General features: G+C 46.1%; 1 protein-coding gene across 1 annotated transcript in view; it reads right to left on the bottom strand.

Moving 5' to 3' along the window:
• Positions 1–131: 131 nt before the first annotated feature.
• AMOTL1 (angiomotin like 1) overlaps positions 132–25,446 on the bottom strand; it is a 78,822-nt gene continuing 53,507 nt past the window's right edge. Inside the window, exons 8-13 of the mRNA XM_084842627.1 lie at positions 24,462–24,611; positions 13,996–14,186; positions 9,380–9,505; positions 7,638–7,864; positions 4,525–4,797; positions 132–3,005 (exon numbers count right to left, since the gene is read on the bottom strand). Of these exons, the coding sequence (XP_084698753.1) occupies positions 2,899–3,005; positions 4,525–4,797; positions 7,638–7,864; positions 9,380–9,505; positions 13,996–14,186; positions 24,462–24,611 (1,074 nt within the window). The 3' untranslated portion in view covers positions 132–2,898. The remainder of the gene's footprint in view (positions 3,006–4,524; positions 4,798–7,637; positions 7,865–9,379; positions 9,506–13,995; positions 14,187–24,461; positions 24,612–25,446) is intronic.

Here is a 25,446-nt window from a genome sequence, read left to right as displayed (position 1 = left end):
AGCACGTGTCAAGGCGCCGATCTTAATCCCGCAAAGAATCTGGAAGCAGAAGCCCTGGTAAAGGTGCAGAATAAAAGCCTCAGGTAGAAATGCCTCAATAATTCTATGAAAAGAGGAGGAAGAACGAGAGTGCAAGGAGATTTTTTTTAATTTAAAAAAACCATCCCCCTGAACACAAAAATTCCAGCACATTGCAGAGAAGTCTATCCTAGAAGAACCCTCCTTCCTGACATGCTAGTTTTCTATGTACAGGGAGCATACAAATATGCTGGGCTGTAGTGCTTCAGCCTGCAGGTGTGTGTGTGTGTGTGTGTGTGTGGAGTACACTTAGCTGAATGCACATGAAAATTCACCCTACACACAGAAAATTAGCATGTAAGGGAGAAGGGGTTCTAGCTGAGCATAAGTTTTTCTCAAATGCAGTCATTTTCTACATTTAGGGTTTTTGTTTTTTTAACAGGAAGAAACATTTTTGCCATTCCCCCACCTTTGCACTGGTACACTTCTAGCAAGACCTGTGCCACCACAGTCTTGTGCTCATGACTTCTATACCATCAGAAGATCTAGGAATCTCTTCATGTTGAGCTGATCTTGAGTGGTTCTGTGGTAGCACAGGTGAAAGAAACCAGCGTTTCCTGGTTGAAGGGAAAGTCATGCACAAAATGAAGTTGGTGGAAGCAGTATCACTGGCCACATCACAGAGGAAGCTGGCAGCAGTGCCAATAAGGAGACAGAGAAGCAGGCAGATAGTACATTAGAAGGATGGTGGTACACTGTCAGGGATTTACAAAGGGGCACTAAATGACTAGCACTATCCACGCACATGCTCTCCGCCTCGCATATATTTTGGTGACAAGTACAATTGCTCTTGTGCCATTAGGTTCCTGTCTTGCTCTTTACAGGTTTGCATTCCACACTTCGAAAAAAACACCAGCAAAGGGTTTCTTGCAAGTACAGCTGGAGACAGACAAGCTAACAAGAGAGCTGGAAGTAGTTTGAGAAAGTGGTTTCCCTTCCCAATATGAACACACGTATTTCTTTTGCCCCACTTTTTCTTCTGGTGAGATGGGCTCCGCGGGTTTTCAGAACGATCCCACAAAGTTGAAAGACCTGTTTACCAGAGGCGAAAGTGTATTGCATACCACGAACGGCGATCCCTCTATCAAACTGCACCCAACTCTCAACCAATAACACCCCAAACTATCACCTGTCTTCAGCTTAAAATACAATTTGTACATTGGTTTTAAAAAACAGAGGTACAAAAACTACCTGGATTTAAATGGCAAAATACAAGCGCTTCTTAGTCAACAGCATCTAGCGCATGCATATTTCAGTGGCTGGTTTTTCCTACCCACCTCAATAAACATGAAGCACTGGTTGGGAAAGATCCAGGCACCTGATCCTGTGTTCACTGCAGGGAAAGTGGGACATTTAAACATGTTCGTACGCCACTTGCAACTGACAGTACTGCGCATGGTTTTTGCTTTGTTTGGGCCATTTAAATTTCGGTCCTTTTCATACCCCCATTAAAAAAAAGGAAAGCGTAAATCAGCATTAAGCACACATGTGAAAAAGTGCTCAATTCGAATTCATTCGAATTGAGCAGCAGGTTGGAACAGTGGAGGCTAGTGACTCCGATGTCAGTGGAGCAGTGAATCTGCTCCAGGTCTCAGTTGGCACCAGTCAGAACTCTAAAGGAGCTATCTAAGGTGCTTGGATAGCTCCTTTAGTGTTCAGACTGAAACCCACAGTGGATGCCCAGCTCCACTGGTATCAGAGCCACCGGCCTGGCGCCAGTTGGTTGGAACCCTCCCTATCAATGGATCCGTATGCAAGGAAGGGCTCTAGGCTTCCTTGTCCAACAGCAGAAGTGCCTATCCATGAGCAGATGAACTTGCAAGTGAGCAGGGTATAGTCTAGGGCAAGGGTGTCAAAGCTCTTTCAGCCTGGGGAAACCCAGAGGGCCAGACTGTGACCTCAGGAGGGCCAGATTTGGCCTGAGGTTCTGCACCAAACAGGTCCTAGCCCATGAAGGCATATGCCAAGATAAATTAGGCTTTAAGGTGCTGCAGAATGCTTTGTTTGGTGGGCTGGCTGGTTGGTTCCTTGCCACAACATACTAAGAGAGCTCTTCTCGAAAGACAACAGTAAGTCTCAACTGTGTTTAGAACCTGGGATGTTAAATTCAAAACCATCTCAGCAACGATCGCGTCACTTCTGCATTGTCAACAGCACTCAGCGTACTGCTGTTGCATGCATGAGCATGAAATATAGGCGGGGAGCTGTGGAAATTTGTGGAAAGGACATGTGATTTAGCTCTCCGCAAAGGCAGAGCACGTGCATGTCTTCAGACTTAGAAGCAAAAGGTGGATGGTGGGGAGGAGGAAAAAAGTAAGAAGAAGGCAATAGATAGCATCTAAAATGCGAATATCTGGAAGTCGTGCTCCCTCAATCCCAGGTGTGTATGCGGCACAGGGCACTTCATGCAGGGAATGTAGCAGCTCTAGCTAACCAACAGGTCTCGGTGGCTGTCACCATACTGTATTGGTTGTTGCAGAACAGTACTTGCACACTGAAGATGCTGTTTCTTCACAATAAAAAACACAATTTCACTCCTATGTCTTGCTGCTGTCACTGTTTCAAACCCTCATCCACCTTTTCGATTCTATGTAGCAGACATCCCAAATGGTCCATCTCCGACATTTTGTCCCCCTCACCCCCCATACTTTCTGAAAGAGTCGGATTCAGCTGGGGTTTCCTTCTAGATTTAAACTTTCTTGGTCCAGCATTATGGCACCCTGCGGAGTTCTTAAGCTTTGGACAGCAGCGGCAACATCAGCGCCCCCTTCAGGGGTTTTGTGCCCTTGCACAAAAAGCAGAGAACGCTGCCATCAGGTTTCAGATAAGGACTTCCATCATGTCTGGATCGGGGAATTCCGGCTTGTGAAGGAGACTGCTTACCCTGCCTTTGCCGTCGGGTAGCTTTCCATGGCTGGGAGAGTTCTCTGTGGAGAAACAAAATGTAGAGAAACAACACTGATCTGAGGGCCAAACGACACGTCCTCCAAGTCTTTCCCCTGTTTGTTGCTGTTGAATGGGTGTCGGTGGCTTCAAAATTGAGCTGAGGACTGGGGGCAGGGTGGGGGGACTGCTCCAGTGGTGAGGAACCTCTTTCAGCCCAAAGGCCAAATTCAATACACCTCCTTGAAATCCAAATTGGGTGAAGGACAGAATGATTTAAATCAGGGTGGGGAAACTTTTTTCAGGGGACACATGCCAGCAGTGCGTGAAGCCAGACCTCCTTACTTATTCAGTTAAAGTATTTCTTGGCTGCCTTTCAGGGCAGAAGCCCTCCCAAGGCAGCGTACAACAATAAAATACATAAAACCGATACAATATTAAGAGTAATAAAACCAGAATAAAACAGTAAGAACACAATAAAAGCAGCAATAAACACCACCAACAAAACCAGCAATAAAACTTTTTCGCTCTCTTTCTAATGAATTTATTTATACTAGGGGTGGGGAACCGTCTGTGGCCTCCAAGGAAGGACACTGCAGGCCGCAGGCCCACGTGAGTGGAGCTATCACACTCTTTCTCTCCCAGTCCCATCCCGTCTCTCTCACACACCATTCACAGAGCAGTTTCCTCTTCAGGCTGCTGGAGCGGCGAAAAGGGAGCTGCTCCATTGGAAGTCACTGTTTCAAGGGCCCTGGAGCTCCTTGAAGCAGTGGCTCCCAAGGGGGAGAGGAAAGCCAACTGGAGCACTGCCTCAAAGCCCCAGCAGTGCCTTCAAGCAGTGGCTCCTGATGGAGCTGGCTTTCCGCACCCTTGCCTTTCCTGTTGGGAAAAGTCAGGGGCAAGCAAACAGAAGCCAGCAAACAGAAGCCAACCAAGCTGCTGCCCCAAGGCCCCAGAGGCGCCTTGAAGTGGCAGTTCCCCTCTCCCTGCTTTGGGGAGGGAGTGGGCTTGGGGAGTCCTCCCATCCCTGATTTCTACAATAACAATAAAAGTAATAAAAGACAGCAGTTAAAAAAAACGTTACAGAGGCTAAGACTTCAGCAAGTTGAAACGCCTGGGTAAACAGAAATTGTTCAGCCTGGTGCCAAGAGGACAGCAGAGGGACAGAGCCTCAGGCCTGGGGTCCTAATCCAGCTCCCTGGGGTTCCCCAGAAGCCACGCCCATTCTCTTGGCCACACACCCTTTCCCAGCCACCAACGGTTTGATGGTTTCCTGGCTTTTGCACAGTTTTTCCCCATTCTAAAAGGTTGACATGCCTCTCCCCAAGCTTAGCTGCTGGCAGTAAGAGTTTTAAGCTAAAACATGCTGCTATTTTTGGCCCCGCCCCCTTTGCCTTCAGCTCCGCCCATCACTGGAATGCAGCCTCTGAGAGCTTCTCAGAAACGGAATGCGGCTCTCCGGCTAAGAGAAGTTCAACATCCCTGTACTGCAGCATGAATGCCAGGTGAGCCCCTTTTAGAAATCTTGTGGCTGCTCATGTCTATGAAGCTGGAATTACTCACCCAGTCTCTCTCCAGTGCCTTTGCCTGCAGGATGCTTCAGGGCAGGGCTGCCACCAGGAGTGTTACTCAATTTCCCCCTGCCCGGAAAAGAAGCTGAGTTTGGCCAGAAAAGTTCAGTGCCTTTGTCCGTCTGAGTGCTGTTGTCTTTGCTGCCCATTTTCATATGGCAGACAGTCACTGGCCATGAGGATGTTACGGAGGATAGAGAGGGTGGCGGAGGGGGCAGCAAAGGGATGATCGAATGGTCGTGGGAGTCCTTCCCCAGGAGCAATCCTAGAAGGAGGAGGAGGACACAAGGACAGAACACATTTAAATTAATTTAGGGCACAATCCTATGCATGTTTGGACAGAAAAAGTGCTACAACTCCCAGCATTCCCCAGCCAGCCATGCTGCCTGGGGAACGCTGGGAGTGGTAGGACATTTTTCTCACTAAACTCGCATAGGATTGCACCCTTAGTGTCGTTAAATTTCTGCCCCATCTTCTAAAAAGCTCAAATTGCTTTAAATTAAACACACAGAATCTTACAACCACACAAACAAAAAGATACAATACACAGTACATGAGCCCTAGAGCTATCTCTCCCCTAAGTTTTGTCTTTGTTAAAAAGTATTTCCCATCCAAGTAACTCACATTAAAAATGCAAATGCCACGGATAAATCACAGTATAATTTTGTTGGCCCTTAGAACATGCAAGCAATTGGGAAAGGATCAGAACCACACACCTATACTGTATTGTGCTTGTGGCAATAAAGGCTTTTCATACATACTGGCTGAGCTGGTGTGATGGCACAGAATGTTCATGAATATTCCAGTTGCTCAGGGAGCAAAGTTGACGGAATGTGTGCAAGGAAGGGGAAGTTGTCAATTTGTTTAAAAGTGAGTAAAACTTCACACAGACCCTAGAGAGAAAAGCAGCTTTGTAGGGCAAACTTAGAAGAGGTCCCATAAGAATGGGAAGCTAAGAGAGAGGGAGCTCTGAACCAAAACGAAAAGTACAAACAACAATGGCCAAAAAGCAGCAGAAAAGTTGGAGCTGAATTTCATTTCTCGATCTCAACTAACAGGTTATTACTCTATTGCAAAAAACGTAATCATTTAAATGTGCATGCATCACTCAACTGACAGTGCTTGCATTTAAATCTGCCATTAGAATGGAAGTATTTTTTGTACCCAAGTTCAAAGCATTATGGGGCCGTGGTGGCTTAGTGGTTAAGACGCTGAATTGCAGACCGGAAGGTCAGCAGGACAGCAGTTCGAGACCCGAGTGCTGCGTGACGGAGTGAGCTCCCGTCTTCAGTCCCAGCTTCTTCCAACCTAGCAGTTTGAAAGCAAGAAATTGCAAGTAGATAAATAGGTGCCGCTTCGGCGGGAAAGGTAACAGCGTTCCGTCCACCTCGGTGTTCAGTCATGGCGGCCACATGTCCACGGAAGCGTCTTCGGACAACGCTGGCTCTTCGGCTTAGAAATGGAGATGAGCACCACACCCTAGAGTCCGACACGACTGGTTGGGGACACCTTTACCTTTTTATCAAAGCATTATAAAGCGTGAATCCCTAGCTATCTTCCCAGTGACTGAGTGCTTTCATTCAGCTAATCTTGTATTTTTATGCCATTTTATTTATTGCCATTTTCACCTCTGTGAAAGGTGAAAGGGACCCATCATTCAAGGGTCCCCAGAGTGGCTTGCGATCAAACAAAAAACCAATACAAACAATAACACAATAAAACCATCAATCAATATAGAGTAAGCAAAAGCAAAACACTTTCATCAAAGCAAGGGCAAGAAAAGAAGCAACAAGAACCAGCAAAATCAACAAGCCAGCAAAACCGGAACCAGCATCAAGCGATGTTATGAGAGAAAGTGACGTCTTCGCCCTCTTCATGAGCCCACCAAGAGACAAACCTGGGGCCAAATCAGGTCCGCGATGCATGTTGACGCCCTGGGCGAGGCACAATTTTGCCCCACACGGCCACCATCAGTTCCTGAACAGCTTGAAATGATGCCATGGGGCCTCTGACCGCTCCAGGGCCCTCACTGGCTGCGCACTCCCCAAAGTTAGTGAGCTGATTGGTTCAGCTTGCTTCTTCACACACTGGGGAACATATTGCGATTTAAAATGGCACACAAGTACAGCCTGGGCTGGCTAATGCAGTGCTTTCCTTTACTGCATCCAAGCCTTGCCCGGCTGCTTTTGCTGCTGCCTGCCTGCCTGCCTGCCTGGGGGCGATTTGGCACCCTGGATCTCTTGGCATGCTAGACGACTGCCCAATTTGCCCAGGACAGGAAGGCCTGGCGTGCTATGGTCCATGGGGTCACTAAGAGTCGGACACGACTGAACGACTGAACAACAACAACAGAAATAGCCCTGGGCTAACCTATACGCTGTGTAAAATGCATAGCATATAACTGATCCCAACTCTTCTTTTACTCTAGTGTAAAACTTTACTTTTTAAAACTTTAGTTTGCTTTACTAAAGTAAAATGTAGAGTTAAAAAATCCAGGGCCCTGATCTGGATTAATTGATTTATTTACAACATTTGTATACCGCTCCACATCTAAAGCAGTTTCCGGAGCAGTGAACAAAAATGGTAAAATAGCAAAAAGGTAAAAAAGATTAAAACACCATTATTAAAATGATTCTTTTAAAAAACAGAATGCCAATAAAAACTGTGGCTGGTCAGCTAAGGAATGCTTCCTGGAACAGAGCTGTTTTCAGGAGGCGCCAAAAGCAAGACAGTGTTGGTGCCTGCCTGACCTCCAGGGGCAGGGAGTTCCGAAGGGATTGGGGCTACCGTGCATGGGTGGACGGAGGGTTAAATCTTCCCACCCAGCCACTCTCCCCATAAAATCCCCCCCTTGTGTCAATGGAGTCTATCTGTCTGTCTTTCACCACCACATGTGTGTGGGGCCACATTGCGGGGAGGAACTGGCTGGGTGGGAAAATTTAACCCCCCTACCCACACACAGGGTTCCCAATCTAGATCAGGGCCCCATGCGCTTACACTAAAGCAAAAAAAAAAAAAGTTAAAATCAGCTGCATGCTGTGCATTTAACAGCCCGGAGAGGGCAGAGCCTCTAGTTACCGGGACCTGACTTACAAGGAAACTCACCCATGCTCCCTTTCCAAGTCTTGTCTTCTTTCTTCTCCTCAGCCATCTGGTTGCTGGTGAGGGAGGTCTGGCGGGAATGAGCTCCCGTCGCTGCGGCGATCGACGGGACCGACCGAGCGGGCCTCAAGCTTGCAGAGTCGGTTTTGCCAGGATCCTTCCTGGACCGCTGCCGAAGGACCTTGATCATAGCATCTTTCTCAATGATTTTTGCATGCAGATTCTTTATCCTATTAAATATAGAGATAAAAGTATTTCAGAGGTAAGATGAGCCTTGAAAATAGAGTTTATTTGGCCCCAGCTAGCTTTCCCACAATGGGGTTATGATGAATTTGACTCATATTGGCTAGTTGGTGACAGCAAAGACTGCAAAAATTTTAGCAGGAGCTATTGAAATAAGATCCATTATTTTATCTGAGTCTTAATTTTACACAGTCCTTTTGACTGAGGGGCAGTTTAATTTATTCACGTGTAAAGGACTGTGTATCAATGCTGGTGTTTGTGTTCGATGCAAATTTTTTTAATCTAACCTCGGTAACTTCATTCACTTGCTTTTCTGTTTTTATTCCTTGTATATCATGTTTTAAATGCAAAGGCTTGTAGCTGATGCAAATAAAGAAATGAATGAATGAATATTATTGGTATCCACTTTAAAAAGTGTCCAGACTCCATCTGTAGGAGGTTGCAAAGCCAATCTCATTGGACTTGTATATTTTAATTTCCTGTGTGTCTCACAGAGAGAGCATATTTGTCGATTCTACTCACCTGCAAAATAGTAAGAATGCCAGGAACCTGCTCAATGTATAGAGGTGACTGTGGACAGCTTTTCTTGGCTCAGAATTTGTAATCTCTTTAGTGAAGAGGGCACACAGCCCTGCTTATTGGAAGCTTACATGTCATTTTCACCCCTGGTTCCTTGCAGAAAGCAATCACAATATCACATCCTCCCAAGTCCTTCGGAAGGCAGGTGAAATACCTTATTCTCCATTACTTTTAATAACTGAAAACCAGAAAGTCTGAAACTCAAACTGCAGTCTGCCCCTTCACACACACACACACACACACACAATGCTACCATGCAATTTTGGAATACTACAGCCCTATTTGGGCATTACCAAATAGGTAATGAGGGGATAACACCCAAACTTTAAAAAAAATCACTCACTCACATGAGGGGATAACACCCAAACTGGGCTTATGTTAGCCTTCCCCAGCCTGGTGTCCTCCAGATGTTTTGGACTACAACACCCAGCATTCCTGACTATTGGCCAGGTTGGCTGGGGCTGACAGGAGTTGAGATCCCAAACATCTGGAGGGGACCAGGTTGGAGAAGGTTGATGTAGTGTGTGTCATGGCCTCCCTCTGACCTCCAAAATGGTGCCCCTGATCTGCCATAGAGCGTGTTTGACCTACTTTCTAAAGATATATTTGTGTTCAAAACAAGCATTCCCATATATAGACAAAGCAGACAATGGAAGCACGTTCACAAACATCCAGAAAAGACCTGGCTGCTCCAGTGAGACAAGGAAATTAGGCCACTCCCAGCAGCCCAGCCAGCATGGGCAATGGTCAGGAAAGCTGGGAGGTGCAGTCCAAAACATCTGGAGGGCAACAGGTTGGAGAAGGATGGCCGAGGCGCTAAATGACGGGCATGCTGGCATATCAAGGAACCCAAGAAGAGGCTTCAGTACTACGGATCCACACACAAATCCCACAGTAGGTATCTAACCACGGTTCCTCCTTACGTGTACTCCATGTCCTGACACCTCCGTCCGGCTTGCAAAATCTCCTCTTCTTCCTGCCACATGCGGACCTCCAGGGAGCTCTCGCTGTAGCTGCCGTTCCGTGAGTGATTGGTTGCTGAGGTATCCCTGGAAAAAGAAGACCAAAACAAAGACATCACCCTTCAATTTTACTTGAGCAAAGATGGGAACTGAGGAAGGTTCCCATCTTTCTACTAGGCCTTATACTAGACTATTTGTCCATCAAGCTCATTACTGTTATTATCATCATCATCAGTAGCAGTAGTAGTATTATTTACATTTCTATACCGCCCCATAGCCAAAGCTTTCTGGGCAGTTTACAAAGATTAAAAAACATTAAAAATACAATATACAAAGTTTAAAAACAATTTACATAAAAACACACAAACAGACAGTACATACAGAGGCAACATATATTTAAAACAACTGTGAGCAATCAACTATAACCATAAGACAAACTCGTCATATGCTGCCAAATGCCTGAGAAAAGAGAAAGGTCTTGGCCTGGTACCGAAAAGATAATAATGCTGGCACCAGGCAGGCCTCATCAGAGAGATCATTCCACAATTGGGGGGCCACCACTGAGAAGACCCTCTCCCTTGTTGCTGTCTTCTGAGCCTCCCTTGGAGGAGGACCTTAGATGTGGAGTGGAGTGTACGGATAGGTTCATGTTGGGAGAGGCAGTCCGTCAGGTATTATGGTCCTAAGCCGTGTTGTCTACTCTGATTGGCAGCGGATCTCCATGGTCTCAGGCTCAAGCCTCTCTCATTAGCTCTTACCTGGCCCTTTTAACTAGAGACACCAGGAATTGAACGTGGGATCTTCTGTATAGCTCTACCACTAAGCTATGGTCCCTCCCCAATCACAGAATCATAGAATAGTAGGGTTGGAAGGGGCCTACAAGGCCATCGAGTCCAACCCCCTGCTCAGTGCAGGAATCCAAGTCAGAGCATCCCTGACAGATGGCTGTCCAGCCTCGTCTTGAACGCCTCCAGTGTGGGAGAGCCCACCACCTCCCCAGGTAATTGGTTCCATTGTTGTATTGCTCGAACAGTCAGGAAGTTTTTTTCCTGATGTTCAACTGGAATCTGGCTTCCTGTCACTTGAGCCCATTATTCTGTGTCCTGCACTCTGGGATGATGGAGAAGAGATCCTGGCCTTCCTCTCTGTGACAACCTTTCAAGTACTTGAAGAGCGCTATCAGATCTCCCCTCAGCCTTCTCTTCTCAAGGCTAAACATGCCCAGTTCTTTCAGTCTCTCTTCATAGGGCTTTGTTTCCAGTCCCCTGATCATCTTTGTTGCCCTCCTCTGAACCCTCTCCGGTTTGTCTGCATCCTTCTCAAAGTGTGGTGCCCAGAACTGGACACAGTACTCCAGATGAGGCCTAACCAGTGCTGAGTAGAGGGGAACTAGTACTTCCCAGGATTTGGAAGCTATGCTTCTATTAATCCAGCCCAAAAGAGCATTTGCCTTTTTTGCAGCCACATCACATTGTTAGCTTATATTCAGCTTGTGATCGACAACAATTCCAAGATCCTTCTCGCTTGTAGTGCTGTTGAGCCACGTATCCCCCATCTTGTAACTGTGCATTTGGTTTCTTTTTCCTAGGTGCAGAACTTGGCATTTATCCCTATTAAATGTCATTCTGTTGTTTTCTTCCCAGTGCTCCAGTCTATCAAGATCACTTTGAATTTTGTTTGTGTCTTTCAAAGTATTAGCTATCCCTCCCAATTTTGTGTCATCTGCAAATTTGACCAGCATTCCCTGCACCTCCTCCTCTAAGTCATTAATAAAAATGTTGAAGAGCACTGGGCCCAGGACTGAGCCTTGCGGTGCCCCACTCGTTACCACTCCCCAGCTTGAGAAGGTCCCATTGATAAGCACCCTTTGAGTCCGATTCTGTAGCCAACTGTGGATCCACCAGATCATTGTTTCATCTAGCCCACTTTGAGCTAGCTTGCTCATCAGGATATCATGGGGCACTTTGTCAAAAGCTTTGCTGAAGTCAAGGTATATTATGTCTACAGCATTCCCACGGTCCACAAGGGAGGTTACTTGATCAAAACATGAGATCAGATTCGTCTGGCAGGATTTGTTCTTGACAAAGCCATGTTGGCTTCGAGTAATCACTGCATTGTAACCACCTGGTAACTCCATCACTGCAACAACCAGCCACATAGGATTTTTTTTTTAACCAAGTATCTGCACCCAATCAGAAACCAAAAGCAGCAGCAGAGTGGCAAAATTTTCACTATTAGGCAGGATTACAGACAATTTACCCATAATTACATGCTTACTGTAGTAAATTTCCACCTCCTAAATTGTCACATGTAGAAGTTGGAGAAGATTTGTTCTCTGTTGCTCCAGAGTGCAGGGCTGGAACTAATTGTGTGTGTGTGTGGGCGGGGGATTGTAGGAAAGCAGATTTCAGCTAAACATTAGGAGAAACTTCTCAACAGTAAGCATGGCAACAGAACAAATGACCTCAGGAGATGGTAGGCTTTCCTTTGCTAGAGGTATTTAAGTTAAGGCTGGACTGCCATCTCTCAGGGATGCCATAGTTGCAAGATTCCTGCACTGAGCAGAGGATTGGACTAAATCACCTCCAAGGTCCCTTCGAACTTGACACTTGTATTATCTGTTTACCTATATTCATCTACTAAGTTAGGGGTCCCCAAACGTTTTGGATCTGTGGCCCATTTGGGAATCTGAGAAACTGCTGTGGGTACCACCACAAAATTCCTAATCAGTAAATCACCACTTTGGCATCTACCTGTCATGTCTATGGATCTTAGGCTGCATCTTATTCAGCAAAACTTTTGTTCCATGTCTGTTGGACACCACAATGTCTCTTTAAGAAGGGATTGTCTAATTTGGCTAATTGCCGGCCATGGAATACAGCTAATGCTTCTTTTAAACATATGTTTTGGCATTGTCCAGTAGTTACTTCTTTTTAGGGGGAAGTTATTACCCAGATAAATTCTGTACTGGAACAGTCTTTAATATTCACTGATGTACACACTCTTTTAAATTATTTACCTGCTTCATGGAAATTAACAAACGGTCAGCATAAATGGATTTCCTGCACTCTTTTGACAGCTAAAACACTGATACTACAACATTGGAAGGATAAACACTCACCTCCTATAATGCAATGGATTGAGGGTCTTACAGTGCTTTCAATATCTGAATGGGTGGCATACAGACGCTACCTTCAAATAGGTACATATTTCGGTATTTGGTCCGCTTTTGTTGAAGCCTATGTATAATTGCTAGAAAGCTGTATGCATTTCATACAAATCCATGTATGCATATTTTAAAAAATTGGGGGGAAAATAAAAAAAGTCAGATCAGGTCTTTCAACAACACATTGGGTTGAGTTGATATTTCTGTAGCAAAAGTACAGTATATGTGCTTCTTTATACTCAGTCATGGTTGTTCTCCCTAACAATGTTATACTCTATTAATAATGGTCATGACCCGAAGTTAAGCGCTTTAAAGTCACATTAGTATGAGTTCTTTCCTGTTAAAATTAACGGGACACAGAAGCGTCATAGAATAGAATAGTAGGGTTGGAAGGGGCCTACAAGGCCATCGCATTAAATACAAGCACTAAATTAAGTGCTTAATTAATTAACTACAAGCTACTTAATTAATTAACTACAAGCACTAAATTAAGTGCTTAATTTAGACTTGATTGTGCTCACTGTCATTATTAGAAGCATCAGTATGTTCATTTCACAGTTACTTTATCTATAACAATAAAGGAGGGTGTGTGTCAAAAACATTTTTAATTAATTTTTTTCCCGGGTGCCTGTGGGCACCACACTGGGGACCCATTTGCAGGTGCCGCTGGAGGTGCATGGTGCCTGCGGGCGCCAGATTGGGGAACCCTGTACTAAGTCAGTGACTAATGTGGGACTTCCCAGAGCCAAGCCTCTATCCATTGAAGAGCAGTGCCGCTGCCATGCAGATGATGACTCATTCTTCCCTCAAGAAGAATTCTGTGGAACGAAAAGGCCTGTTCCAGATTATCATATCCCAGCTTAATAAACTGACATACGAATGAGCTTTTGCCAACGCATGCAGCCCCTTTGCTCCTCCCTTTCTGGCAGGAGCAATCAGACGAGGAAGACTCTAAATTAATAGTAGGTTCCCATTGTATTTATTTATGTATTTGTTCGATTTATTAGCCGCCCGTTTGTCTGAACTGGGAAACTACAGTTACAAGCTTTGAAATAAGCCAGGATCCTAAACCATCTTCAATCCACAGTTTAGAATCCTGGCTTGTTCCAAAGCTTGTTCCTCAGTTTGGACCAAACTATGGTCAATTAGAGACTTCCTAGTTTAATCACAGCTTGCACTAAGGGAGTAGTGGAGGGGCTGAATGCATGGGCAAAACGCTTATTCGTATTAAGGTGAGATCGCATTCAAACGCCACCAGAGGCTATCTACATAGGTTGTGCAATAACACTGATCATCTGTACCATTTGGGATTTTATGGCCATCCTTTTTATGTCTGTCCTAAGGGGGAAAAAATCACTTCCGTAATGGTGACAGAGCATGCCGCTGGTTGCCCTATTTAGCCATTTCCTACTTTTCTATCGCAGTAGCAGCCGCAGCATTCATGGCAAAGTGTCGGATCGCGCTCTCCTCCAGGTACTTCTGCTCCCACTTGGTCATGTCGGCTTCCAGAGCCAGTATCCTCTCCTCCTTCTCCCGCACTAACTCCATTAAGGCAGGCACATTGTACTCTGGCAGGGTGGCAGCCTGGTAGTTTCCTTGCCTCTGGAGTAAAGCAAACGAAGACACAGTTAAAGATGCTAATCCTAAATGTAACAAAAGAAGAGCTCTGCTAGATCAGATCGGTGGTCCGCCTAAGCCAATATCTTACTTCTCACAAAAGCAACACAGCATCTTGTAGCATCTAGAAGACCAACAAATTTATATATTTCAGTTCATATCCTGCCTTTCTACATATGTAGTATCCAAAAGCATTCATGAAGTTACCTTCAGTTGGCAGGTGTGTGGGTGGATATATAGCATGGCTAAGAAAATTAATACATGTGGTAGCAAACTATTGTCTTTCTTCAGACCCAAACAATGGAATCTAGTTTTATTATCAGATAATCAAGGGGGACTACCGAAAAAGAGAAAGGGTTAAATCGCCCCTTTCTGTGGTCATAACCCTAATCAGGCAAGTGCCTCCGAACAGACGTGTAGCTCAGCCCCCATCCACTCCACCCTCATTGCTGGACCCCAGTGGTTGCTTGAAGGAAAGGTGCATTTTACATGCTCTCCTTCACCCCAGAAATGCATTTTGCCCCCTCTGTGACCAGGGTGTGTATGTATAATTAGAAGGCAGTGGCAGCAGCAGAAAAAAAAATATGAGGGGTATTTTTTTTCCTGCTACTGCCACTGCCTTCTAATGATATGTGGTTTCTTAAACTGGGCTGGTTCAGACAATAACTGCAGCCCACCATAGCTTATTTAAGCGACTGTGGGTTGCAGCACATGCAGGTGGCCATTTTCAATAGTGAACTCCTGGTAGGGTGTTGCCATGGTCAGGCGTGATGTTCAAACCTGGGCGGCAGGGGTTATTTGAGGGTTAAAGAACCCTTAAATAACCTACAACAGAACACTGGTTTGGACAACACAACAAATGATGGCAACCCCGCCACTGGGGACTGAAGATTTAAAATGACCACTCACCCACCCACACCACAACCCACCATGGCGTAATAGCCACAGTGGGTTGTGGTAATCGTGCGAACCAGGTTTGTAAGTCAACAGTTCTTTAAACTGTAAGTCAACTCCCATTTCTTTCAATACCTCGAAGTGGTACCTATATTGAGCTTTACTACTTACTTAATTTATATTACACAGTCAGTGTGCTTGGCACTTTACAGAGTACAAGGTACAAAAGCCAGGCCCCTGCCCCGAGGAGTCTGCGATCAAAACTTCGAAAAAGGGGAAACAAACCGAGGGAGGGGAGGTGTTGACAGGGAAGGAATATGCAGTTGTTTTGGTTGCATGTGCCAGTGGAGACTGGTGGCTCTGATGTCAGTGGGGTGGTGAATCTGCAGCAGGTGTCAGTCAGAACTCTAAAGGACCTATCCAAGTCCACACCTTGGATAGCTCCTTTGGAGTTCTGACTGGTTCTGACTGGAACCCGGAGCGGATTCCCTGCCCCACTGAAATCGGAGCCACCAGCCTCCACTGGCATGTGCTGAGGCTTAGTTAACATGCAGCGCTTTTGGGGATAGGCACATTTTCAGTGGTTAAAAGTCAGCAGGGCCAGCCCAAGGTATTTCGCTGCCTGAGGTGAAGGACAAAATGGTGGGCCTCCCCCATTCCATGAGCAAAAACTAACAAGATTACTAGCGGAATCTTACTCCAATACTGCTGATAAGACAGTGTCCTCCACTAAATTAGGCTAAATTAGGCAAGGCCGGGCCACGTGGCAGACACATCTGTCACTGAACACTTCACTGCAGTTCCCCATCTCTTGGCAACCGCAGTGTAAGGCAGCCGCCTCACTGTCTCATGGTATGCAAACCAGAGCCAGGTCAGCCGCACTTCAGGTTACAGACTCAGTCTGTATACAGCAACACAGAGCTATGTTCTCTAGTCAGCTCTGCATAATACTGATCAGGCTACAAGACGCTACCTTTGATGAAATGCAATGAAAACAGTTGCAATGAAAACTGGCACCTGCCGACTGTACAAAACCTGAGTAGCTTTTCCAGTCCCATCCTAAGGGAGAGTCTTCCCCTAGGGACCCCTTTGGAGTGGCCAACCTTTTAGACCGCCTCACATCCCGAAGTTGCGCCTCCCTCCTCACCCGATGTCTGATTGTTGGGTGCATCACTCCCAGCTCCCCTCACACCGTAAAATCTGGCATTCCCACAGATGGTCTCTGGCTTGCTTTGATCCACCTGATTAGCCAGCATCTGGAAGGACTCCTCTCTGCCACTGTTAGCTTGCCCCAACTCCTGCGACCTTGGTAGCCCCACCACCCCTTTGCCCTCTTCCTCATCTGACTCTGAATCGGTTCCCACACCTTCTTGGATTGCTTCTGCAGAGATGTGGTGGGGCCCAATCTTTACACCCTGAGAGACAGATGGTTTGCCAGCTGAAAATCAAACGGAATCTCTTTCTATGAGAGCCTGTGTGGTGTAATGGTGAGGGTGTTGGACTGGGAGCTGGGAGATCCAGGTTCTAGTTCCCACTCAGCTGTGGATGCTCACTGGGTGACTTTGGGCCAGTCACAGACTCTGAGCCCAACCTACCTCACAGGGTTGTTGTCATGAGGATAAAATGGTGAGGAGGAGGATAATGTAAGCCGCCTTGGGTTCCTTGCAAGAGGAAAACAGGCGGGATATAAATGCAATCAGTCCGATTTGGCCAGGACAATGTCAGGGTGCCAAAGCAAACCGAAGACACAGGATTCCAGTCTAGAGTGGCCATGTATCTTACTTTACAGAGGACACTCCTTTATTTGAAGGCGTCCTCTGTTTGAAGGGCTGACTAGTCCAAGTCCAATTTAAAGATAAGGAATTATATGAAGACAGAGAAAGGGTCTTCAAGTTTTCCACCCACAGTTAGCAGTTGGACATCAGACTGAGCAGGCACACAGGTTACCCAGTTACAGTTTTCCCCACTATGGGGAGATGTGGTGTAATGGTTAAGTCTTTCTAAAGGTGCATTGATACATCTAATGTTTGCACAGGCAAACGTTATGCAAATCCCTGTCCTCTTTTGTGGCGATGTGGTTCCTTTTTTCTTTTTTTTAAGCAATGTGTCAGCAGCTACCCTATTCCAGTTGCTTTAAGCAAAGGCACCTTTCAACATACAGTGACCCGTAACAGGAGAACCTCTTTCAGGAGGCTTTACCACACATCTGACAAGGGCATGTAGGTCTGCGTCTCCAGCCAATTACACAAGAAAGAGAAAGCGTGGTTACATCTAAGCTAAAAGGCAAGGGAAAACAGCAGGCGGCAAAGCATTTCTGGCTTACAGAGCGAGGCCTGCTGAGGACCTGGCAGGACATAAATAGAATAGCATTTAAATAGCTGTTCTAGAATTTGTCTCCCTTGAGGATATGGGTATCCATAATCACAAGTTCAGATGCAGCATCTTTCCAGCACACAGCATATTAACGGCCGTTGATGAAATAAGACACACTCTGCCTCCTCACCCCAGCCAAGACAGTTTTGAGCACAGGCCCTGATTCAGCTACATTTAGTCATGACTAACAATGCAATCCTTTGATGCCTACACGGAAGGAAGCTCCACTGAATTTGATGGGACTTACTGCCAGGTTAAATGGGTATTCCCCAACCTGTTGCCCTCCAGATGTGTTGGACTACAACTCCCAGCATGCCGCAGCCAGCCCTGTAGTCCAACACACCTGGAGGGCACCAGGCTGGGGAAGGCTGGGTATAGGATTACAGCCAAAGTCCCATGGAAACCAATGTGAATTTTTTTTCAAAAGGGGGATAAATGGCCCCGCAAGTGACACCCTAGCTTGTGAAGAGGTGCCCAAAGACTATTTATATACAGAGCTAGGATAGCACCAGGACAAACCATGCAAACCTTTGTAGGTTTGTGCAGAAGTACATTCCACCGTGATCAATGGGGCTTACTCCCAGTAAGTATGCATAGGATTGCAGTTCCAGAGACTGAGCTGTGACACTACAAGCCCCCAGTTCAAATCTCAACCCACAGTCTCTAGGTGGCCTTAAGTTAAGCAACTCTCTCTCTCTCTCTCCATCTCAGCCTTTCAACTGCTTTATGAGGGTAATAACACTGGCCTACCTTATAGGGCTGTGGCAAAGATTACTGAGATATGTGCTTCGAACACTCTCACACCTTATAAAAGTACTAAGTTGAAAGCCTCTGAACTGGAGTGTAGCAGTTAGAGCAGGGGTGCAGAAACTCAGGCGCAGGGGCCAAATTTAGCAGGGGTGAGCTAAATTCTCTCCAGATATGCACATTCTGGAAGAGCTTGTTCCCTGAACACAGAGAATTAGCTTGCAGGCATGTATAGAGGCACATGTTTTGAACAAGCATGGCTAATACAAAACAGCAAGAAATAAAACCAACCGGATTGCAAAGCAGCAGAAGATATGTCATCCTATACAGCCCATAAAAGAACACATTGATAATCCAGCTTGTATTCCAATCATGCTAGGTAATAGGTGTCCAAATTACAATTTACTGTATATGAAACGAGATATTATTGCTGTTGTGGTTTTGCACCTGTCAAGGCAAAAGGTAGCCACAATTTGAATGCCCTCTGGCCTTTATCCATCAAACAGGATCAAACCAATCTTTCAATACACTGGGAAAGAGACCTATTCTGCATGTTATGCGAAAGTGAATAAAACATACAGGCTGCATTCAGACAGATCAGCAATCAGTGGTCTGCAATTTCAACTACGAGGCATGGGTTTGTGTGCTCTCTCCTATCCTTCCCTCTACACCAGAAGAAGAATGGGCAGAAGGTAGATCTGGATCTACTGGTACAACCCTGGACGATTTGCAGTAGATTGGCAGGCATTTCTGACTCCTGGTTGCTGATGATAACAGCAAGAAAATAACTCCCCTCCTGCCTTAAATTATACTGCTGAAATGAAGAGGGGCCAGGGTAACCAGGCGTGGAATTTTGTGTGAAAGGTCTGTGAGCTCCACTCAGTTCTGGTACTCAAATCAAATTCCTGGGCTCAGAATTCTTTAATGCTGTCTTTTGCATCAGGCTCCGGTTGGTGGATCATAACAACAACAACAACAACAACAGAAACTAGCCTGAAGTCAGCTCACCCTGCTCTAAACTTGATGAAAGGAGATTAAGAGCTCCTTTCATCAAGGAAGCCTTTTCTGGAAGAGGGCCTTCTCTGCTGTGGCACCCCGGCTGTGGAATGAGCTCACTAGAGAGGTTCGCCTCTTGTTAACACAGAGAGGTCACCCCTAACCTCAGGGGTGGAGGCGGTGGAGACAGCCCACACGTTAGAAATCTGTAACGTCTGAATAGTTTGCCATCAAACCAGGACCCCAAACCGCAGTTTGATCTTGGTTTACCTTTGTAGACACATTATGGTCTGAGAAAAATATATTTTGCTGTGTCCAAACAGAACTGCAGATAAACTGTGGTTTGCATCAACTCTCCTCCCCTAGTGTGTGGAGAAAGTAAGATGGAGATGGGAGAGTACACCCATGGTTTCCTGTTACATCGGAATGTACATGTAGCATGGAATCCTCTTCCCCCCAAATTTTTTATTGTAAATTTTAAAATATCTCACAATAATGTCCATCCAGAATAGTAGAGGGAATTTGTTGGAAGGCGGAAAAAACCTTCAACAAAGTTGGAGTTCTCTTAGGGCAAACTTAAAACAGATCTAGTATGTAATTCCCTAAACCATGATGAAATTCACCGATGTATGCCAGGGTGCTGTTTTTAACTAGCTCGTCAGAATAGATAAAATAAAAACATCCCTAAGGCATCTTTTAAATTCCAATTTGGCAGCTGATAACAACGTTCCTTTAAAGGAATTCATAGAAAACCCATTTAATTGAATCAAAGGAGCTGTTTTCTGAAGCCAAGTAACTGAATTGGTAGAATTTAGTTGGATTTGCCCCCCAAAAAGCTAGTTTCAGGAGCCTGCCTTCTGGCATATGAATTAATATAAGCCAGGAGCTTTCTAGTTTTTAAACAATGGGGTACCCCTGGGAACTCCTAGGCCCCATCTACACTAGGCTTTTATTCTGGGGCAGGTGCAAGTTGAGGTCCCTCGTGATAGATGACACAATTGTGACTTTGCAACCATCTGTGGTTTTCGCCCGGAAAAAGTGGCGTTCCAAGGAGTCGTTTTACTGAGATTTTGGGGGTTTGCTGCGGGTTCCTCTGCACTTATGGGCAGTCTGTTCCTTCCCCAAACTGACTTCGCATCTTACAGTGGGTGTGTTGTACACATGCATAGTGCCTGTATCACCCTGTGATGCCCCTTTACTCCCCCATCCCTTCGCAGCTGCGCACTTACAGAGGCACAGAAACGCGTTTTCATATTTAATCACACTTTCACACATTATTGCAGCTTCGTATCTTCGCAACGGTTGCTTTTGGACTCAGTACCCAAGGGCTGGGGAGGTTCTTGGGGGAGGAACGACATCGTTCCGGGCACCATTTCAGAGTGATGGCTAGGCATGTAGCGCGCACGCTTGTGAGTGCGAACCACTGCGGGAGTCTCAGGCTTGCGAACTGACAAACTGATGGTGCAGAAATGAAGGGGCACAGAATAACCAATTTTTACCTAAAACAGGGTCCGAAAGACACAGTAGAGCCCCTCAAATATAAAACAGCCACTGAAGTGTCGCACCCCCACACTCATGAGACTGCACAGCTGTATATTTCAGTATAATGGCAAAAAAAAGGGCACGGTGAGTTTCTTAGGGAAGCTCGCAGTACATCATGAGTGTATTGCAGGGCATGGTGATTCGAAGCCACATTGCTGCGCAATTGCGATGGGGGGGATCAAAGCAGTGCCATATAGATGGGGCCCGGATATGGATTTTTTTAAATATTAAAATTTTATAAGATCACAATAACTCCTTGATAATTTGATAGTTTACGGAAGAATCTGTGACTACAACTTAGTTTCTAAGATTTTAAAGACCCGTGCAACCCCGAGAGTCAGCTAAATTTTTAGCCTACCAGAAACAGACTACTCCATTTTCAAAATGGCCTTGAGCCAAATGGCTTTTCCAGATGCCTATGCTAGAAAAGAGCAGCCTGGATCACAGCAGGTTTTAACTTGCTCAATTTTATACAAGTTGAAGATACGGAGTGTGCTTTGTGGGCCTATAGCTAAAGACAATCACAAGACTTTTTTTCCTGTCGAAAGTGGATCAGGGCAATCCGCAGACCCACCTGTCTATGAAACACGAGCACTGTGGACAACTTACATTTGCTGAAAACCGGTGGGCAAAACCAGTATTGCTTAATTCAGAAATCTCTTTATTTATTGCCTTCTTTTATCCCATGCTTCCTCTCAGGAGCACATTGCTTCTCCTCTACCCCAATTTTATCATCACAACGACCCTGTGAGGAAGGTTAGACCAGCAGAGAGCATCTGGCACAAGGTCACCCAGTGACGTCAAGAAAATGCCATCAGAGGAACATCTGCTGGAGACTCAAGAGAGGGCCTTCTCAGTGGCCGCTCCCAGTGCCCGGAACTCCCTGCTGAGGGAGGCTAGGTTGACCCCCTTTCTCATCTCCTTCTGCTGGCAAAAAAATACATTTTTATTCAGGCAGGCCTTTGGCATGTAAGCTGGTCTGTTGCTGAAGGGCTGGGGCTGTTTATTTCTGTTATTGTTGCGTTTTTAACTTATTTGTTTCTTGTTATGTTTTAATCAAGATTTTATTTTTAATCTGGATTTTATTGTTAGCTGCCTAGAGCACCATTTTTATTTTATTGTTAGCTGCCTAGGGCACCAGGCAGTATACAGATAAAATAAAATACATCAATGAAATAATTAAGAAGGGCCAAGGGCCCTCAAACTGAGATTCTAGTTATAGCAAACAGCCCTGTGGAAGTAGTATTATCCTCAAGCGAGGATGACAGTGCAGAACCTTTATTAATGTTAGCAATCTGCAATCTATGTTGGCATTTAATTTCTTTGGACAACCAAGAAAGAAATGAGAGATGGGTCATGCGTGTGAGCAGAGCCAAGCCGCTGGCCACAAGGATCCAACGGAGGCTGCTTAGACGGTTCACTAGGCAAAACTGGCAGTGGCCATGGCATGGCAAGAGAGGGGATAGAAGCATTCCTCCCCTTGCCTTTTATGCCCTGAAGGGTGCCACAGCAAGCACTGTGCAAGCCCATGGTTACCGAGTGGGACAGTTGTCCCGGTGCAGATTGGCTGAGGAATCCCCCACTGGGCATTGCTGAAACACTCCCTCCCACAGTCCCTAGAGCAGAGGCGCAGAACCTTTGGCCTGGGGCACAAATCCGGCCCTCCGGGGTACCTCAGGGGGCCCCACCCCCTTTCCCACCAATCATTTGGTGGTGTTCCAGCTTTTGTGAAGCTTTTTCCCCCATTCTAAAAAGTTGAAATGCCTCTCCTAGGTCTTAGTTACTGAAGTAAGAGCTTTAGGGTGCAAACCTATGCCTGTTTAGACAGAAAAAAGTCCTGTAACTCCCAGCATTCCCCAGCAAGATGGGGATGGCTGGGGAATGCTGGGAGTTGTACAACTTTTTTCTGTCTAATCAGGCATAGGATTGCACCCTTAAGCTAAAATATGCTGGTATTTTGGCCCTGCCCCTTTTGCCATTGGCTCCACCCACTACCAGTACTTGGCCCCCTGAGAGCTTCTCTGAAGCGGAGTTCAGCCCTTGGGCTGAAAGAGGTTCAACACCCCTGCCCCAGAGGCAGGGCTGGCTAGGTTGAAGCTGGCTCACCCCTTGCTGTCCCTGCACTGCTGGGAAGGAAGGAGTCATATGAGACGCCCCCTCGGCAAGGTAGCCCTAGGTGTTGGAGGGGCTTTCCCCTTCCTGAGGTTATCTCCCACTACTAATGTTGCCTAGCAGGGGGGAGGGGGAAGGAGCAGCAAAGATTAGCTGCTTGTGAGGTAACACAGGAACATGAAAAGCCTCCAGCCAGCAGCACGGCCAGGTCTCTTCCCTGGTGGCAAGAAGTTATCCATGTGACTTTGACATTCTGGGGCTTGTTCCTTCCTCAGAGGGCAGGGAAAGGCAAGAGACAAATAAGGCCTCCAAGTTTCTTCCACTTTTCCTGCCTGTAGAGACAGCTCATGACAGAGAGCTGTGCCACTGTTGATACAAAGCAGAGCCAAGCTATTTGCCAGACTAATTTCAATAACAGGTAGCCTGGTTTTCATGCAAAGCCTCTAGAGCAGGTTAGTAGCTTTTGTGGGCTTATTTACAAGGCTGGGCTAAAGTGTTTGGGGCTCTTTATTTGGGAAAGAAAAAGACACCAAGAAGGAAGTTTATAAAATGATGAATGGTGTGCAAGGAGTGAATGCAGAGAAATTCTCCCTTCTCTCTTATAAGACTAGAATACAATTCACCGAACTGAATTGACTGGCGGTAGCATTCTAGAGACCACAGTCCTTCCTATGGGTTGGATCCAAGCTAAGTTAGTTGAACTCGGGTCCCATTGAAAACAATGAGACAAGTTAATAACAACCTCAGTTCTCACTCCAACACACCTGGTCTAGATCCACCCCTAAAGGAGACCCACATGCCCCACAGGATGCATGCACTGCCCCTTATACTTCTTGTGTGACTGGCAGCGCAGCAGCAAAAACACTCCGGCAGTTTCCCACTATAGGGCATTAAAAAGGAACATTTAACTTGTTTTCAAACTAAATTTGACGTTTCTAAGGCTCTGTTGCACTTGGCTGCAGAATACTGGTGGCAAACACCAATTCCTTTTGCTGCTACACCACTGAATTCAATGGCAGGGGTCAGCAGGAGTGCAGCCCGCAGAAGGTGTGCGCGCCTGGAAAGCGATCTGCAGGTCCCTGAACTTGGCCACCCCCTACTAGAGGTCCACGTCGAAAGGCGTTCTTTCTGGTAACACATGCAACAACATCCTGCAATAAAACAAAACGAAGCCAACAACCCAGTGGTGGTGTGGTACCTGTGTGCATGCAGTTAGGGGAGGGCATGTACCTCAACACATGCTTTGCAAGCAGAAGGTCCCAGGTTCAATTCCTGGCAACTCCAGTTAAAAAGGGATCAGGTATGATGAGGAGGAAAGCCTCTCTCTTCCACTGACAATTTCAGCAGACAGTGCTGGACTGGATGGACAAATATTCTGACCAGGTATAAGACAGCAACCTAGTAATCAACATGGCTGAAAAAGACCCAAAGCACCAGCCATGGTCAGAGGTTTGTGCAAACCCACCAACACTGTAACAGTACAGGGCAGCAGCTCAAGTGATGGGGACATGGGGTGACCTGGATTTGAACTGGGGGCTCCAAAAGCACCTTTGGGAAGTGCACAGTCCTGAGAGCCCAGGGTCCCAAGAGTCTCACCTGCTGCAGCCTCAGAGATTCCAGCTCTCTCTCCAGCCTGGTCCGGAGCCGGCGCTCCATCTGCTCTCGTTTGTCATAGGCTGCCTGAAGCTGAGTCAGTGCCTGCTGAAGCTTCTCTACCTTCTCGACATGTGCTTGCTTCTTCCGCAGCTGAGGGCAGAACACAGAATGTCAGAGCTGGAAGATGCTTTAGAGGTCACGTAGTCCACCCTTCAGAGAATTTATGTTTAAGATTAACTTCAGAGAAAATGGGCAGTATCCAACTGTATCATTCTATTAGTGCAAATGACACTGCGTTAGCAGAAACTAGGTTCTGAACTATGTGCAAGAGAAGAATCCAATTAAAGTTACCTTTGCACAACCATGGTTGCACAAGCACTTTTACATTATGCAACCCGTTGCCTTAACGCTTGTGCAACTTGTGCAACCGGTTAAGCAATTGCTTGCACCCACTGTGCAACCCGTTGCACAACTGCTTTGCACCCACTGTGCAACCCGTTTTGCAAACTGTTGTGCAACAGCTTGCACAACCAGTTGTGCAAGTGTAATGGCCAAATGCTTGTGCAATGGAAAGATTCAGCAGAGCTCTGCTAGCGTTATTTCTGTTTGCAAAATGTCACCGTTGGATACTGCCCAATATGTTTAAGATTAAAGTGAAATAAGTCCTTGTTTCTCTTTCAGAAATTTAATATGTGGGACAAAGCTCCGCCCACCCCACCGAACTTCATTTTGTTGCTTCTCTCTGCCCACTGCCCTTTAATTTTTTTCTGGAGCTGCTACTGCCATCCAGAATTAAATCAACTCTCCAATCCCCAAGGCTGATGTCCCCACTGGGGGGTGTAACAAGCACAGTTTGCGGCTTATCAATGTGACCGTGCTGCTCTGGAAAGCAGAGTTCATATTCTGACTTAGGGATTTTATATTTCTCACTCGTTTCTGCCAACCATACAAAGCAAAGGCTGAAAAATATTTAGGAGCTGCTCCA

This window comes from Heloderma suspectum, chromosome 3 (genome assembly GCF_057233095.1).
Source record: "Heloderma suspectum isolate Gila_16-S chromosome 3, 16-S_ref, whole genome shotgun sequence".
Lineage (NCBI taxonomy): Eukaryota > Metazoa > Chordata > Lepidosauria > Squamata > Helodermatidae > Heloderma > Heloderma suspectum.
This window is presented reverse-complemented; position numbering and strand designations above follow the sequence as displayed.